Source organism: Armigeres subalbatus, chromosome 2, assembly GCF_024139115.2.
Source record: "Armigeres subalbatus isolate Guangzhou_Male chromosome 2, GZ_Asu_2, whole genome shotgun sequence".
In the NCBI taxonomy this organism is placed as follows: domain Eukaryota; kingdom Metazoa; phylum Arthropoda; class Insecta; order Diptera; family Culicidae; genus Armigeres; species Armigeres subalbatus.
In genome coordinates, this window is record NC_085140.1 from 269,920,886 (window position 1) to 269,937,903 (window position 17,018).

Here is a 17,018-nt window from a genome sequence, read left to right on the forward strand (position 1 = left end):
CGGTAATATGACCGTTTTTAATCTGAACACTTTTTAATTTGAACCCCGTTGGTTTGAACATTGTTCAAATTAAAAATGGTTCAAACGTCATTTACCACTTGGAATCGAGAGAAGAAAAATGGAACATCGTGAAATGGAACGCAGAATCAAAACAAACCAGCAAAGAGAGCAGCCAGAAACCAGTTTTTCTGATGCTTATAGAGTAACCAGAAGTTCAAATTAAAAGTGAACCCCGTTAATTTGAATGAGGTACCGTTCAAATTATCGGGGGTCCACGGTACTAAACGTACTCGCTCATTCTCGCTCACACAGGCACCCGTCCCATGCGAGTCTGACTTGGGTGCTCGCTCTATCGCACCCTCAAACACACCCTACATACTCTGTTGCACCTCTGTCATGCCGTGCGGGTCTAACTTTTGTGCCTACCCTTCTCATGCCATGTGGGTCTAACTTGTATGCCCACCCAAACCCTTGATTCACGCTCATGCACTCCATGCTTGCACACACGCTAACGCTCCTATGAGTCTGACTTGTGTGCTCACCTCTATCATCCCAAGCAACCAGAAGTTCAGATTTTACTTAAATTCACTCTTAACCGAACTAATTGCCCAACAAACAACGACAAGCTACAAACAAGCATCTAGGTTGAATTATTGTTTATTTGTGATCTTTGTAGCTGAATAAAATGGATGCTGAATAATTTGCTAGACAGATTTCATTTCAGTATTTAATCTAACTAATATTCGACATGGCCTATTTATTTATTTACTACCTTTATTTGAAGTCGAACTTACGTTTTCGTTTAATCACATTTCAGCACATTGGGGAAGTTTAACAATGTACTGAACTAATGATTTTTAAAGTTCTCTGTTCGACTATGATGTGATGCTCTGAAAGGGTGGTCGAATTGAGTTTGAATATTGTAGTTCCAGTTGAAAACCGAAGTGAGCTCTCGCGACAATCGAGTTTTTTCCCATTTCCTTTCGTCGCAACTGCGTCGCGACTAGTGCGCATGATGGCGCACGGCGATGGCATAGATGCGCACTAGTCGCGATGCAGTTGCGACGTCAAGAAATAAGGGGAAACTCAATCGTCGCGAGAGCTCACTTCGGTTTTCAACTGGAAGTACAATAGTAAGTTAATAAGCAGGCATTAGACATCCTTCTTTACCTTTGTCCTTCTTAACCATTGGATTTCACATTTATCTGAACTATCGCACAGTGGGAAAAAACATACTTTTTCAGTTTGAGAGAAAATCTGGATTCTAGATCTTTTAATTTATAGAAAAATAATGATTTATTTTCAAGACATGCTTTTTATTTTCGTGATTTATTAAACTGTCGGAGATTATAACGAACGAAACTGCTGTTGCAATAAAAAAAATCATGCATTCATGCGAAACTAAATTTACTAAAAGCCGGACATAACGCCGTTGAATAACATCGGAAAATTATTGAATCTTTGATGTGTGGAATCCCAATATTATCGCATGGATGTTGATCTTTATTGCTGCGAAATTGGAATAATCTTTGCATTTGACAATCATATCGCAACCGATTATCAAGAGATTCTGAGGAATGCCGAATATACATTGATTTTATTTTCATAAATCCATAAATAGCATTAGGGACGGATTTTATTTTATCGTTTATCGACATTATTTTTACATATTTTTCCTAGTGTGCGATGGTTATGACTGGCTGAACAATGGTTGAAATAAAAATCTTGTACAGTTATTAACAAACTGTAGTTTGACAGATCGACTTCCAGCTTTTTACGCAGGTCATGCCATACATTTTGGATCACCCCTTTTGACGTTTGCTGTGTCCACTATAATATTCATAATTTGATCAAAGTATGCTTTGTTATTTTGAAAAATATTGATTAGACATGGAAACGTCAACATATTTAATGTTTTCAAATTCGCTTTCAATTTTATAGGTTTTAAACACATTTTCTTTTCTTTTAGCCAATTCAAAAGCTACTGAAGACATTGTATTATTTATTAAACATCCTTGGAACAAGTAAAGGTGGACTCAAAGCTAGGAAAATTCTGCTTTCTGTCGAATATTACTGACTTGAAGCGCACAAGTCGTTACTTTGGCGTGAATGTGGTATCTGATGCCGTTCAGCACCTTTACTCGATCGAAGTCAATAATACTTTTCACTCGTGAGTGTTTCATAACCATGTATTGTGACTGGCACCATTACCTCTTTGGAGTTGACACACGTTAAAGACACCCATTATCTGTCCGGATGTCTTTTAGGGTCTGTCTCAATTGGAGAATCAAACTGAAATTAAACTTAAAAGTGACATTTCAATAATTATTGAATAACCCTGCTCGCAGAGCAAGATTACTTTTGACAGATATCGAATCATTTTGCACCGATGTCTTATTGGAATTGCTGGGTAGCACCAGCCATTCTTATGATTGGGTTATTCGCTAATTTTCGAACTGTCACTTTTAAGTTTAATTCTCCAAATGAGACAGACCCTTAGGCTTTGGTCCGATTCGCGAATTAAAAACAAATTAAACTTAAAAATGACAGTTCAATAATTTCCAAATAACCCTGCCCGCAGAGCAAGCTTACTTTTGACAGATGTTGAATCATTTTTGATAGATGTTTTGTTGTTCTTGCTGGGTAGCACCAGCCATTCTTATGAGCGGGGGATTTCATAATTTCTGAACTGTCACTTTTAAGTTGAATTTGATTTTAATTCGCGAATCGGACCAAAGCCTTAGATGAACCTTTTTACAGATCTTTTTTTCTGTTTCAAGTGAGTTGATCGGAGATGTTTAGGCGCGTTCAAGTCAAGAGATTTGCTGGATGAGCATACCTAACATAATCTTAGAATAATTTCAAGTGAGTTGATCGAGTAAAACTCGAATTGAACAGTTAAACAATTGAAAGAAAGTTGACCTTTGAATGTCAATTGAATTACCTCTGCATGGGCAGACCATTCACACTAGGGATGTGATGATGTAGCATTTATCGATAACTAGCTTTATGTACCCGGCCTTGCTCGGAATTGCCAGTTTGATTCGCAGTTTTTTTTTCACAATCGGAAAATGAATAAACCAATTGGTCAACAGGATAATTGCGTTATCTTATCGATACTTCATCATTTGATCAAAAGAAGGCAGATTTCATTTGAAAACATTGACTGATTTTGGAAAAGGAGCGAACCCATAATCGCCATATTCCGGCAAACGTCTATTTCTAAAGAAGGACAAACATCCACCGATGCCTTATTCCGAGCAAACGTCTATTTTTAAAGAAGGGATCACATTCACCATCCAGAAGGAAACACATTAATCATTGCTTTTTACGTTGGGCAAACCATGATTTCGATAAATGGTTGAATTGATCGATAACTAAACAATACAATAATGGGTTCAGAAGTTAGGCTGGAGCACACACACAAACATACAAACATTGAGTTTTATATATCTCGGCAACTTATTCAAAACGACGTATGTGATTTTGTAAACAAAGATGCATACGTCGATTTGTCAAATATGATGACACTCCCACGCAAACCAATACAACGAACATGTAGCCGAAACCTCCCCTACCTGTATGTGGCGATAGTTTGCGTGGGAGTGCTATCAGATTGCAGAAATCAACGTTTAAATTTTTGTTTACAAAATCACATACGTCACATACGTTGAATAAGTATCCGAGATATATAGATAGCTAATAGCTATATGTATCCGGCTTTGCTAGGGACTGAAAAGTAAATTATAGAATTAAAATGTCCAATGCTGTAGCACGAAACCCACAGAGGTAGATCTACCGCTCATAGAATTGAACCTTTGTATCAATATATTTTTATATCTTTGTTTGGCCCTACCTTTTCAATAAACATCTTCCAAAAATAGAGAATAAGTGTACCAAATCTGGTTGGAATTTATCCTGGGAGTTACACTGAATTGCTCATTTTTAAAGACAACCCCTTCCCCATAACTTTCCCTTTTCCAAAATGACCCTCCCACCTTCTTTGTTATCTTCTCCTTAGAATAGAAAATGTGTGCACCAAATTTGGCTGAAATTGGTCCTGGGAGTTGGGTGTTACACTGAATTGCTCTTTTCTAAAGACAACCCTTCCCCTTACCTCCCTTTTCCCAATGATCATCCCACCCTTTGTTATTTTCTCCTTAGGATAGAGAATGTGTGTACCAAATTTGGATGAAAGCGGTCCAGGGGTTCAAAAGAAACACTGAATTGCCTGTTTTCTGAACAATACCCTCCCCAGACCCCTCCCTCTTTCCCAAATTACACTTCCATGTGATCGACTTCTCTTAGTGAATATGTGTACAATATTTGGTTGATATGGGTACTGGAAGTTGGGAGTAACACTGAATTGCTCGTTTTATAAAGACAACCTCTCCCCCCCATACCCTCCCTCTTTTTACAATGACCGCCCCACCCCCATTTGTTATCTTTTCTTTAGGGTAGAGAATGTGTGTATCAAATTTGGTTGAAATCGGTGCAGGGGTTCAGAATTTACTCTAAATTACCCGTTTTCTGAACAATACCCTCCCTCCAGACCCCTCCCCTTTCCCAAAATCTCTCATATGATTGTTTCCTTATAGTGAATATGTGTACAAAATTTGGTTGAAATCGGTCCTGGGAGATGAAAGTTACACATAATTGTTCGTTTTCTAAACAAACCCTCCTCTTTTCCAAATGACCCTCCCACCCCTTTGTTAACTTCCCCTGAGGATAGAGAATGTGTGTACCAAATTTGGTTGAAATCGGCCAAGTGGTTCAGAAGTAGTTAGCGAACATACATACATAGATTGGTTTTTATATATATAGAAGATATCGATATTGGATTAATAAAATATCGATATCGTTTCGATATCGAGTTTTGGATATCGATATCGGGTCCGATATCCGGTAATTAATGCATAGCTCAGAAGTAATATTTTTTCTAACATTTTGATCTTAGATAGCAAAAATGTGCTATGTAACAAATAATCAACGATTCCACGATGTAATTTAAGCTACTCAACGTTTTTAAAAGCCACACTATCAACATTGTGCAAACAAAAATAATATTTATGCTTTCAGAATCATGGCTGGTACGTATTTCGTTTAACATGTGTCCTAACAATGGAACAACTGCAAATTGAAGCAAAAATTTCAAGGTGGCTTGAAAAGAAATTATTTATCTATTTAATACGGAAAGAATATTGCTACTCATAGATTCACTTGTACTTGTGCAACTCCGAACTGTACCTGGAAGTCACTTATTGCCATAAACGCCACCACCGTCACGGATATGCATCTTACCTGATAGCCGCTCCGACCTGTACTGACTGGATCGCTGGGGTAGCGTGGAGGAGACAACCGGCTAGTATATAATGGTATATAGTCATGTCGTCACGGCCCACACATCCCCCTTGCTCTCCGGGAAATTGAGAAAAATCAAATTTTAAATAAAATGAATTTGGATTTAAAGACAAGCCGGGTCAAAATACAGGACAAAAAAAAATTGTTTGAAAACTTAGCAATCACGTTTTTTTTTAAAAACTGACATAAATCTTTGTGGATATGCATATATGCATCAAAGAAAAACTTAGATGGCCTTGAGAAAAATGTCAATTAGAGCGTCACAGTTCTTATCAAGATTCAGAAGCGTGAAGATCTATTTTCAAGAACTGAAGAGCTCAAGACTCCAACTCATGAATCAAGGAAGTTTTCGACATGGCGAAGAATAAAATTACTCCGATAGTTTATAAAAGCAGATTTATGGTATGTATCTATATATCTTTATACAACAAAAATTATTTTAAAAAATAGTCTTATCTAATGCATATCCAAATTTTTCTCAGTTGCCCGCACGTATTCGGACAGGTAGACAGGAAGCCGTCGCTCTCTCCTGGGACGTTCGCGGGACTCGTCGATGGAAGAAAATACTGGATTGCTAGTCTCACCACAAGTTTCCTTAGGCGCAGGATCCCGCCACTGTTGGACCTTCTTGGCCTGTGTCACGTGCCTCTTCAGTTGATGACCCTCCGTATCACAAAGCGTCAAACTGCCGTTATTCTCATGCACTACTGTGAACCGCTTCAAGCCGAATCTGCTGTCACCTTTACCTCGCGATGGACGCTCGATAACAACAGTATCGCCTGGCTTAACCTTACTCACCTTCGCTCCACGTCTCGCGTCCTCTCGTTCTTTCGATTGTAATTTAGCTTCACGGTCTCTTACATCGAGTAACAGATCATTATGATCGTTTTTCCCATAGTTCAAAAGTGGCAATCCGCGTTTGATCTTACGGCCGGTTAGCACCTCTTCTGGTGGTAGCTTAGTTATGCTGTGATCCGCGGCATTATAAGAATGAACTGCTGTTTGCAATTCTTTCTGATGATTTCCCCTTGGCTAACGCGGTAGACATGGCTTTATTTACGACCTTCATAAAGCCTTCTACCAGGCCGTTCTGCTGAGGGTAGAATGGAGTAGAAAATATCGTTTGGATTCCGCGTTCGGAGCAGTATTTAGAATACTCTTCGCCGTTGAAAGGTGGTCCGTTATCGGATTTCATAGCTTTGGGATATCCTTCACGTTCGAAAACGGCATCCAAAACAGCTTTAGTGTGCTCAAATTTAGTTGTTTTCACAGGTCGCGCAATTGCATACCTAGAACGTAGGTCGATTATGACTAGAATGGATATTCCTCCTAGCTTAAGATACGGTCCATTAAAATCCAGGGCGATTGTTTCCCACACACCTTTTGGAGCAAATGCCCTTTGCATTGGTGGCGGTCGCTCTGGTCGTCCATTTATGGCACAAGTGGAACAAGATTTAACATATTTTTCCGCGTCAGAAGACATTCCTGGCCACCATACGCGTCTACGCAAGATGCTCTTCAATTTAGCTTCGAGAGGATGGCCCATGTGAGCGATCTCCAAGGTCTTATCCCGAAGTTCTTGAGGAATAACCGGGCAGCCACTTTTCACTAAAATCCCTTTAGTGAAGATAAGATCATTCTCGATTGATTTAAACTTCATTAATGCTTTAGGCCAATCCTTCGTTTCCAAGGCGTGGATCACCTATATGATCAAAATTAATTATTTAAAAAAAATTAGATTCGATAAAATAAATATGATTACCTGTAGCAGAGTTGCGTCACGCTCTGTGTATTCACGAATTTCTTCTTCAGTCAGGAACTCATCACTACGAGTTTCCAAGTTACAAACTTCCCATGGGCTGATTTCCTCGTTGAATGCTTCATCCTGTCCACAATATAAACGCGATGACGGATCAGCGATGTTGTCGTGTCCTTTTATGTATTCGATATCATAATCATACGGGCTTAGCCGTAAGGCCCATCCATCTGCCCTTGTTAATGCCCTTTTGGAATCCTCACGCGACCTACTTAGAATGAAGGTCATTCCTTGAGCATCCGTCCGTAAAACGAAGTGCCTGCCTAGTAAAAAGTAGGAGAAATGCTCCACTGCCCACACTGCCCCTAATGCCTCTCTTTGGTTTTGGGCGTACTTTTTCTCAGTCGCCGTTAGTGACTTCGACGCAAAGCTTATGATTCGTGAAGAGCCCAATTTGTTTTCCTGAACTAACACTGCACCTAGTGCATTAGGAGACGCGTCAGTATACAGGATAGTTTTGTCGGATTCCGAGAAGAATCCCAACGATACAGTTGACTCGATGATTTTTTGCTTCAAAAACTCGAAGGCGCTTTTTTGTTCATTACCCCAGCTCCATTTCTGTGATGATACCACAGCCCACAAAGGAGTAGATATTTCCGCGAACTTGTTGATATATGGGCTTACAAACGATGCAAGTCCCAGGAAACTTCTCAGTTCAGATGACGTGGATGGATGCCGAAATCGCTGTATGTCCTTTATCTTTGATGCTTCGATGTTAAACCCTTTTTCACTTAATTCGTGCCCCAAAAAGTTAACTCTAGTTCGATCGTATTCACATTTTGAACTATTTAGGGTAAGATTATTAGACCTCAAAATTTGCAACACTTGAGCGACCGTTGCTCTAAGCTTTTCAATAGATTCAGCAAAGAGAAGGATATCATCAATATATACGATTTTATTTTCTATGTCTTTAAGAATACGTGTCATTTCGCGCTGGAATACTTCCGGCGCGCAGTTGACACCGAACATCAAGCGTGTAAAGCGATACATTCCTGTCTCCGAAAGGAACGTGGTAAGCTCACGCGACTCTTCACATAATTCGAGGTGATAGAACGCGTCAGACAGATCCAGTTTTGTGAAAAACTTTGCGCCATTCAGCTTGACCTTCATTTCGTCGATAAGTGGTAACCGAAAATACTCCCGCTTGATAGCTTTGTTTGGTGCTCTCATGTTCACCACCAAGCGGAAGTCATCTTTACCTTTCGGTACCGCCGACATGCCGCTGATCCACTGCGGCGCTGTAGTGACTTTTTCGATTATACCTCTTGCTTCCATCTGATCTAGTCGCCGACGTGCTCCCTCTCGGTAAGCAGCAGGAATGTTGTAGTACGCATTGCGCACCGGTGGAACGGAACAATCAACACTAAATTTGATTTTCACATCAGGCATTCTCGGAAATATTGAGGATTCTTCACAAGCATTGACCATTTCGCCTACTTTCAGCAAACCCATGTCGCTAGCCGTTGCTCTTCCCAAAAGTGACCTTCTTCCTTCCTCTACGACCAGAAACTCAGCTGCAACTACTGGTTTATCGAACCCGATCACCTCTACTGTAGCCCTGAAGCTACATTTTACCTGCATTGGCTTATTCGCAGCGTATGCTCGAATAGAAGTATTATGCGGAGTTGTATTATGTGTAAAGAAAGCCATCCCCGACTCAAACTGCTTTTCCAGCCTATCCCAATCTGCGCCACCAATGACGTTTACGTCTGCACCAGAATCGATTAGGAATTTAATAGGACTGGACTGACCAATGCGACAATCTACAAGCACATCCTGAAGGGACAAAGCATTGATTATGCTACAAAAGAAAGGAAATTGAAGAACATATTCGAGTGAATTTATCTTTATTGTTTTCATAGCAAATTTTAATTGTTTACCTGTTCTCCATGATTTTCGTCCTTAGGAATCGCTCCGTTCCCATCCTTTACCATGCTTACTGATTCTGCACGACAAGCTGCTGCGAAATGGCCACGTTGACCACATGCATTACAATTTTTCCTCATAGCTGGGCATTCTCTTCCTCCATGTGATGGTCTGAAGCATCTTGAACATCTATAACGACGGCTGGCACTTGGTCGTTGCTGATAAGGATGTGTTCTGCCAGAATTGAATCGCTTCGTTGGATGACGGACTGGTTGTTGAACCCCTGGCTCACGCTTATGCTGGATCTCCGAGCCTCTGAACCTGCTGCTGCTTATTGCAAGTGCACTTAATTCCTCTTTGGAGGTCATCTCCGCTTGGAATGCTTCAGCCCGCGTAGCCGCCTGTACAATTGTGTTGGAATCATGGCCGTATGTTCTTGCTGCTTTTTTCAACTCCTGGTTACGAAGGCCTCTCAAAAGTTGGGTTCGAACGAATCGATCCTGATCCGCTGGACTGTAACCGCACAGGAGAACCTTTTCCGTAAGGCGAGCATGAAACTTCACTGCTGATTCACCCTCTTCCTGGCACATTTTTGAACACATTTTTGGCACATTTTTCCTGGCACATTTTTCAAGTCTTCGTGCTCTGCGGCGGGATCCGTCATATCTTTGAGGTATTTATCAATGTTACTTACGAATTTCAGGTAGTAATCTTCACCCCCAACACTTGGTCGTAGTCTAGCTGCTCGCACAATGCTTTTGAGTTCGTCGCCCATGGACAGCAAGAGGAGGTCTACTCGGCGCTTTGGATCTGTGACATTGGACAGAGAAATCGCTATTTCAAAATCCTCATAGAAATGCGTCCAGGCTTCCCACATCTTGGTCGCAGCTACATTCTTCGGGAAGGGCTTGATATTGTCCCAACAAATGACACCTCCGTTTGTGGAAGGGACTGATGGCTTGGGCGGCTCGATATACAGTATTGTTGGAAAGCTAACCTCATCTGTGTATTCTTCACGTGAGCGCCGACGGAGGCTGCTCAATTCATTTTCCAATTCATGTACTCGCACTTCTAAACGCTTTTGGTAATCTGGCACAATGGACGAATAATGAGCAAACTGGTCTTCTTCGGCATTGGATCGAGGATCTTGAGGCGCACGCACAAATCTTCCGGCTTCTGCTTCATCGGAGGACAAATCTTCAACGTCGACACAGGTTGCGGAGAGCGGTGCACGAACATATTTTCCCGCACGAGGCATGTTGTTCCGATATTGACGCGATTTTCACAATAAACTTGATGATTAGCAATAAAACTTCGTTTTCTCTCAGTACTCCCAACAGCTGACTGCGCAAATAAATTAAAGCCAACTGCAAACAGAACCACTCGTCTCTGATTTTACTTTAATACTCACAGAAAAAGTCGAAACGAAGTATGTGGCACCTTGCTTTTTCTTGCTTGCGTCTTTCAACTTGGCTATGTATGTGTGACTCGGGAATACGTGTTTATTAGTGATCTCACTCATATGTACATGGCTAGTTGCTCGAAGGCCTCACACATACGTGAATTCAATGGATCGCTAGCTGTTACATAAGTGGTTCTACAGACATGCTCTATTTTCTTCACTACATAATGAAACATGTATAGCGCTCTTCGCTTATTTCATTTGGTTCCATTTCAAGAATCATTTTGACACGATTGATTTGGCTGGCTGTACTTTCGGCGCACAATTTCTTTTATATATATACGGGCTGTCTTATGCTTCGTAACATTGTTGCCGAATTGGATAATCATTTCAATGTGATCTTGATGGTGCGCATTAGGTTTCTTTTACATTGTTGCCGAATTGGATAAACATTTTAACGTGATGTTGGTGATGCGCGTATGGTTTTTTTTTTAACATTTTTGTTTCGTTTGTCTCAATTATATACTGTTTCATTCGACGGTCCGGCGTGCTGGAACGCCATTTTTGTATTTGAACATCTCTCAAGCGGTTTCACAACACGCATGTAAATTCTTTAAGCGGTCCTCCCAACACGCTTGTTTTTTTTTTGCTTTTCTATTTCTATTTAGCGGTCCTCCCAACGCGCTTTTTCGACATTTTTTTTTTTTCGCTCAATAAATTTACAACGTTTTAATCGGCGGTCCTCCCAACGCGCCATTTTCGTATCTAAATAGTTTTCAAGCGATTGTCTCTTCAGGCATGTATATTCTTTCTGTTTTAAATAATTTAGCGGTCCTCCCAACGCGCTATTTTGACATTTACTTTTCAAGGATTTATAACATTTTAATCAGCGGCCCTCCCAACGCGCCTATAACAAAATGAGTAACGTTCTCAGCGGTCCTCTCAACTCGCTTAGATTTACAATTTTTCAACATTTTAATCGGCGGTCCTCCCAACGCGCCATATTCAAAATAATCTTTTTTTTTCAGCGGTCCTCTCAACACGCTTAGCATAACAATTTTCCAACATCTTGATCGGCGGTCCTCCCAACGCGCCAATTGTTTTATTGAAAAAATAGTTTACTTCCAAGGAGCATCAAGATCCGTTCGTTTTGCTTGCAAAACTATGGCAAAACCTGCCACGGTCGCCAAATGTGCAACTCCGAACTGTACCTGGAAGTCACTTATTGCCATAAACGCCACCACCGTCACGGATATGCATCTTACCTGATAGCCGCTCCGACCTGTACTGACTGGATCGCTGGGGTAGCGTGGAGGAGACAACCGGCTAGTATATAATGGTATATAGTCATGTCGTCACGGCCCACACAGTACTAGCAAATATCGACACACATTTATATAATTTTCCGAGAACCTTCTTCAGAATAAGGATATATAACAGGGCATTCAATGGACAGGACACATAACACCCAGTGGACCGGTGGAGAATTTTTCGATCACGAAAAGTTTCCTCCTTACCGGAGCGGGAATCGAACCCTCGCCCCATAGCCCATGCGTCTAGACGATTGATGTCGCTAACCGCACGGCCACGAAGCCCACAAAAAATTTTACTCAACTTTAAGAAAAAAAATCTTTATTTTAGGTTTCTACACTAAATCTGAAAGAAAAGTATCTTATTTATATTAGGTACTTTTTTAACCGTGTAGATCAGCATGAATGAATCACATACTATTGCTGGGTTCCCAAGTAACCAAAAGTTCCTTTTGGTTACTTGGGTTCCTACCCGCCGCTGCCAGCACCAGGCGCAAACGTATTGTAGTTCCAGTTGAAAACCGAAGTGAGCTCTCGCGACAATCGAGTTTTTTCCCAGAAATTATGCGTCGCGACTAGTGCGCATAATGGCGCACGGCGATGGCATAGATGCGCACTAGTCGCGATGCAGTTGCGATGTCAAGAAATAAGGGGAAACTCAATCGTCGCGAGAGCTCACTTCGGTTTTCAACTGGAAGTACAATATATATTAAAATAGACAGCAGAGCGATTCCACGAACAAGTGGAAAATTTGTCCAGTTTTTATTTTTTGTGTTTTTGGGGAAGAAAAACGCCGTTTTGCATACTTGGTTCGCCATTTTGAATCTAGCCTTACTTATGAGAAGGGCCTATGAAAAATGCACATGATATCTTCAAAAAATTGTATCTCGAAAACGATTTGTCCGATCGGTTTGGTGTCTCCGGTGAAGTTTTAGACAATTGTTGGTGCTATATGGAGAAAATATGCACGGTAAAAAAAGTTTGGTTTTTGTGTTTTGAATTAAAATATAGTTTTTCCCTTAAAAGTTACATGTCAATATTTTTTTAAATTATCCTTAGGGTAAAATCAGCAGTGATTCGGGGCTGTCAGATTGAATATGAATCTGAAACATTCATTTTCCCAGCAGCTGTTCTAGATTCATTTTTTATACCAGTCAAATGTCAAAAAAATAAAACTGGTATAACGCTCCGTTCTATTTTCTGCAGATTTGAACCACGATTGAATCACGAGATTCAAATATTTTCCAATTGTTTTGGTGTATGAATGCGTCATTTTATCTACGGATCAATCCACTTTGCAATTACGGCGCCTTTCTTGGCGCCAACATGATGATTTCATTTAATTGAAAATTTGAAAAACATGAATAGAACACTGCTGGGGAAACCAGCGAGTTTGTTCTATTTGGCTCCAGATTCAAACTAGAATAGTGGTCGAAATTTTGGAATGAAACTGAATCACTCCTGATTTCACTCCTGTTATAGCTGACTGAAAATGCTATCTAGTGCACAGTGGGTTGTTCTGGAGAAAAATAGGTTACAATGAAAATTTTTTTTTTTAAATGACGATTTTCAAAAAAGCTATTAAGAAAAGTCAAAAAAGTTTGTCACCCTAATTTTATGAAAGTACATCAAATTTGCAAGCAAAAAGTACTTCCGTAACATTTTTCTAAGATGCACCGTTTAGAAGATATTACTGATTTAATATTGTTTTTTTTTGATAACTTAATAAGTTTTGGCCCTTTTCGGATGTACTCCATGTTTCTCCAGTTTCAAAAGTATTTTTTTCGGAAAGATTGGAAAAATTTGAGTTAAAATGACACTGACAGCTTAAAGATTCGAGTGAAATTCTCTGCCTTCCTGCCCATCCTTTCCCTTCCTCAGCATTCGCAAGGATGTAGCCAGGACAGATCTCGACTATTGGAGAGAGCATTGCTTCCATCTAAGGGCCGATGTCCACGTAGCGGTTTTTTACGCTGCGTGCACGCCGCGTTCACGCAAGGTACCCAGCATCAAATGGAGCCATGCACACGTAAACGTGTGCACGACTACATTTGATGCTGGGTACCTTACGTGGACGCGGCGTGCACGCAGCTAGAAAAAACGCTACGTGGGCATCGGTCCTAAGTGATAGTGATTAGTCCCAAATCATTATCTGTGGTAAAGGCCACTCCATTTTTCCATACGGACTTCATAACCAGCTTAAGTCCCGTAGTCTGCAAACGAAAACAAAACTCGCGCTGTATACTACTCTGATTCTTCCGGTGGCTTTATACGGCCATGAAACATGGACGTTAAAGGAGGCTGATCGGAGAGCTTTTGGAGTGTTTGAGCGTAAGGTGCTGCGGACAATACTCGGCGGTAAATAAGAGAACGGTATCTGGCGGCGTCGTATGAATCACGAATTGTACCAGGTATATAAAGGGCTGGATATTATTAAGCTTATACAACACGGCAGACTACGGTGGGCTGGTCACGTTGTTCGTATGCCGGAAGAACGTCAAGCGAAGATAATATTTAGTAGAGAACCCGGAAGTGGTTGCAGGCTTCGTGGAAGGCCGCGTACACGATGGCTTTTTGCAGTTGAAGAGGACCTGAGGGCGCTCAATGTTCAGGGCAACTGGAAGCGATTGGCCCAGGATCGAGTCCAGTGGGGAAGGATACTCCATTCGGCGTAGGTTCATCGAAGAGCTTGGGCACGGAAAATCAAAATCCCGGCCCCATTTAAAATGCACGGGGACTAAAATCCGGCGGAAAATTTTCCCGAGGTGTAATGTAGCCTTAACGGATGAAAGTGATGCGACTATAATACAATAAAAGATATTTTAGTTACTAGATAAAGATTGTCGCTGTCGTCGCTGTCCGGAACATCTTTTGCTGGCGAGAATAGGGGAGCTAAATGTCAAAGAAGGAAAATCCATACGATTTGACAGCTTGGTACCCAACATGTTCCGGACAGCAGAACAAAGGGAACCGAAGCGACAATCTTTATCTAGTAACTAAAATATCTTTTAATACAATAGTCTTGGCTTGTACCACCTACGAATTTGTGCGAATTGCTCAATGCTAATGCTAATTTATTATAAGCATTTCAAAATCATCTTCCTATGCTGTGCTGTATGATCTGTCCAAGTTTACACCGTCGTGTGTCTTCTTCTTATTTTTACTTGGATTCGTATACCGTGGACCCCCGGTAATATGACCGTTTTTAATCTGAACACTTTTTAATTTGAACCCCGTTGGTTTGAACATCGTTCAAATTAAAAATGGTTCAAACGTCATTTACCACGTGGAATCGAGAGAAGAAAAATGGAACATTGTGAAATGAAACGCAAAATCAAAACAAACCAGCAAAGAGAGCAGCCAGAAACCAGTTTTTCTGATGCTTATAGAGTAACCAGAAGTTCAAATTAAAAGTGAACCCCGTTAATTTGAATGAGGTACCGTTCAAATTATCGGGGGTCCACGGTAGTAATTTTAGTCTGCGCCTGGTGATTTTTTTGTCTTTTAAGAGTCAATTGAGTCAATTGAGCCAACACATGTTGATGGTGTTGGTTTGCGTGGGAGTGCTATCAGATTCGTCAAGTCGACGTTTTGATTTTTATTTACAAAAGCAGATAAGTCGTTTTTTAAATTTGATATTGAAATGACCCCAAAAAAACAATTTTGTTTATATCTTTCTTAAAGAGATTTTCGGCCCTTAACAAAACATAAAATAAATTTCTCCAGAAAAGAGCTTCTAATAGTGAAATCAGCAATGATTCAAATTGCTCGGGCATTAATTTTGAAGTTCAATTCAAAACATGCATTTCCCGAGCAGCTGTTCTATGGGAATATGAATCATGTGTAGTTTCATTTTTTATAACAGTCGAGAATCAAAAGCTTAAAATCCTAAGTCCTATCCTGGGTGCTGCGGATAAACATTTTTTTGTTCTCAAGCCAGAAGATGGATATTTTTAACCCTTTATAAGGCAGACGAATCTAAACAATAAATTGACAAAAACAACACAATGTTTACATGTTATTGAACTTGTGTGAACTAATGTGTGTTTGTTATACATAAAACAGTTCAGAAACATTGAAAAATTAGCCACTGCCACGTTACATTTTTAAGTGAAGAGTCCTAGTCGAAATCCCGGTCGAGCTTCTCAAACACGGAAGTGAGCAGTTGCATCAATCGATCCACCACATTATCCAGAAAATACGGGAGGATGAAGAATTGCCTGCTGGCTGGAAGGATGACCTCATATGCCCAATCTATAAGAAAGCGCACAGACTAGAGTGTGCCAATTACAGAGGATCACACTTCTGAACTCGGCGTACAAAATTCTGTCGCGTATCCTGTTTAGCAGACTAAGGCCTTTCATCGGCGATTACTAGGCAGGTTTTCGTGAGGGCCGGTCAAAGACGGGGATCAGATGTTTAGCCTGGGATGATCCTTGATAAATTCCGGGAGTACAACTTGCAGACTCACCATATCTGTTCATTGATTTCAAAGCAGCGTGCGATTCAGTGAAAAGAAATAAGCTGTGGCAGATAATGTCCGAACATGGTTTTCCGGCGAAACTGATTAGACTGATACGTGCAACACAGGATGGCTCGAAATCAAGTATTCGGATTGCATACGAAGTGTCAACCTCGTTTGTGACCTTAGACGGGCTGAAGCAGGGTGGTGCATCGAATTTATTGAACATAAAACCCTCCCCAGAGACAAAATTTTTAGGAGAAATTTTTTTTAACCTTCTTGAGTTAAAAAAATGTTTAAGAAACCGTCCCCCCGGACCAATTTTTTGGCTACCCTACTGCCCTGGGCATACAAGTATTATCGTGTTAGCCTCATGACATACGAATACATAAATGTTAACTTGGCTTAGAGCAAGATTGCCGGTGGTGAGTTTAAACCGTTTGGCAGCGCAGTATCATTACGTGACAATTTACCGGTCGCTACTAATCGCGCTGCTATAAAAGTAGCGCGACTGACAGGTGACCAAATTTGGTAGCGCGATAAGAGCGCTGCTATTTGATGAACTGTCAACTGTCAAACGTCACCGATACGGAATACAGCAACCAAATTGAGAGCCGAAAATAGTGACCGATATGGAAACGTGTGACGAAACTAAAATGAAAGCGCTGCGTGGGTGATTAAAATGCTTGCCACCGGTAATGATGCTCTTAGAATCCTCGCAGTTAATAACTGTGGAAGTACTTAATGAACACTAAGCTGCGAGGCGGCAATTTCCCAGTGGGGGATGTAATGAAGAGAAGA

General features: G+C 40.7%; 1 protein-coding gene and 1 pseudogene across 1 annotated transcript; one reads left to right on the forward strand and one right to left on the reverse strand.

The window, feature by feature from the left end:
• Positions 1-6,343: 6,343 nt before the first annotated feature.
• On the reverse strand, positions 6,344-9,243 carry LOC134209717 (uncharacterized protein K02A2.6-like). Its single transcript, XM_062685734.1, has 3 exons — positions 9,058-9,243; positions 7,124-8,978; positions 6,344-7,063 (listed from the first exon to the last, which is right to left on the reverse strand). The coding sequence occupies exons 1-3, from the start codon at positions 9,099-9,101 to the stop codon at positions 6,344-6,346; spliced, it is 2,619 nt and encodes an 872-aa protein (XP_062541718.1). The 5' UTR covers positions 9,102-9,243.
• Positions 9,244-16,849: 7,606 nt separating this feature from the next.
• Positions 16,850-17,018, forward strand: part of LOC134209718 (cGMP-dependent protein kinase, isozyme 2 forms cD5/T2-like) — a 10,984-nt pseudogene continuing 10,815 nt past the window's right edge.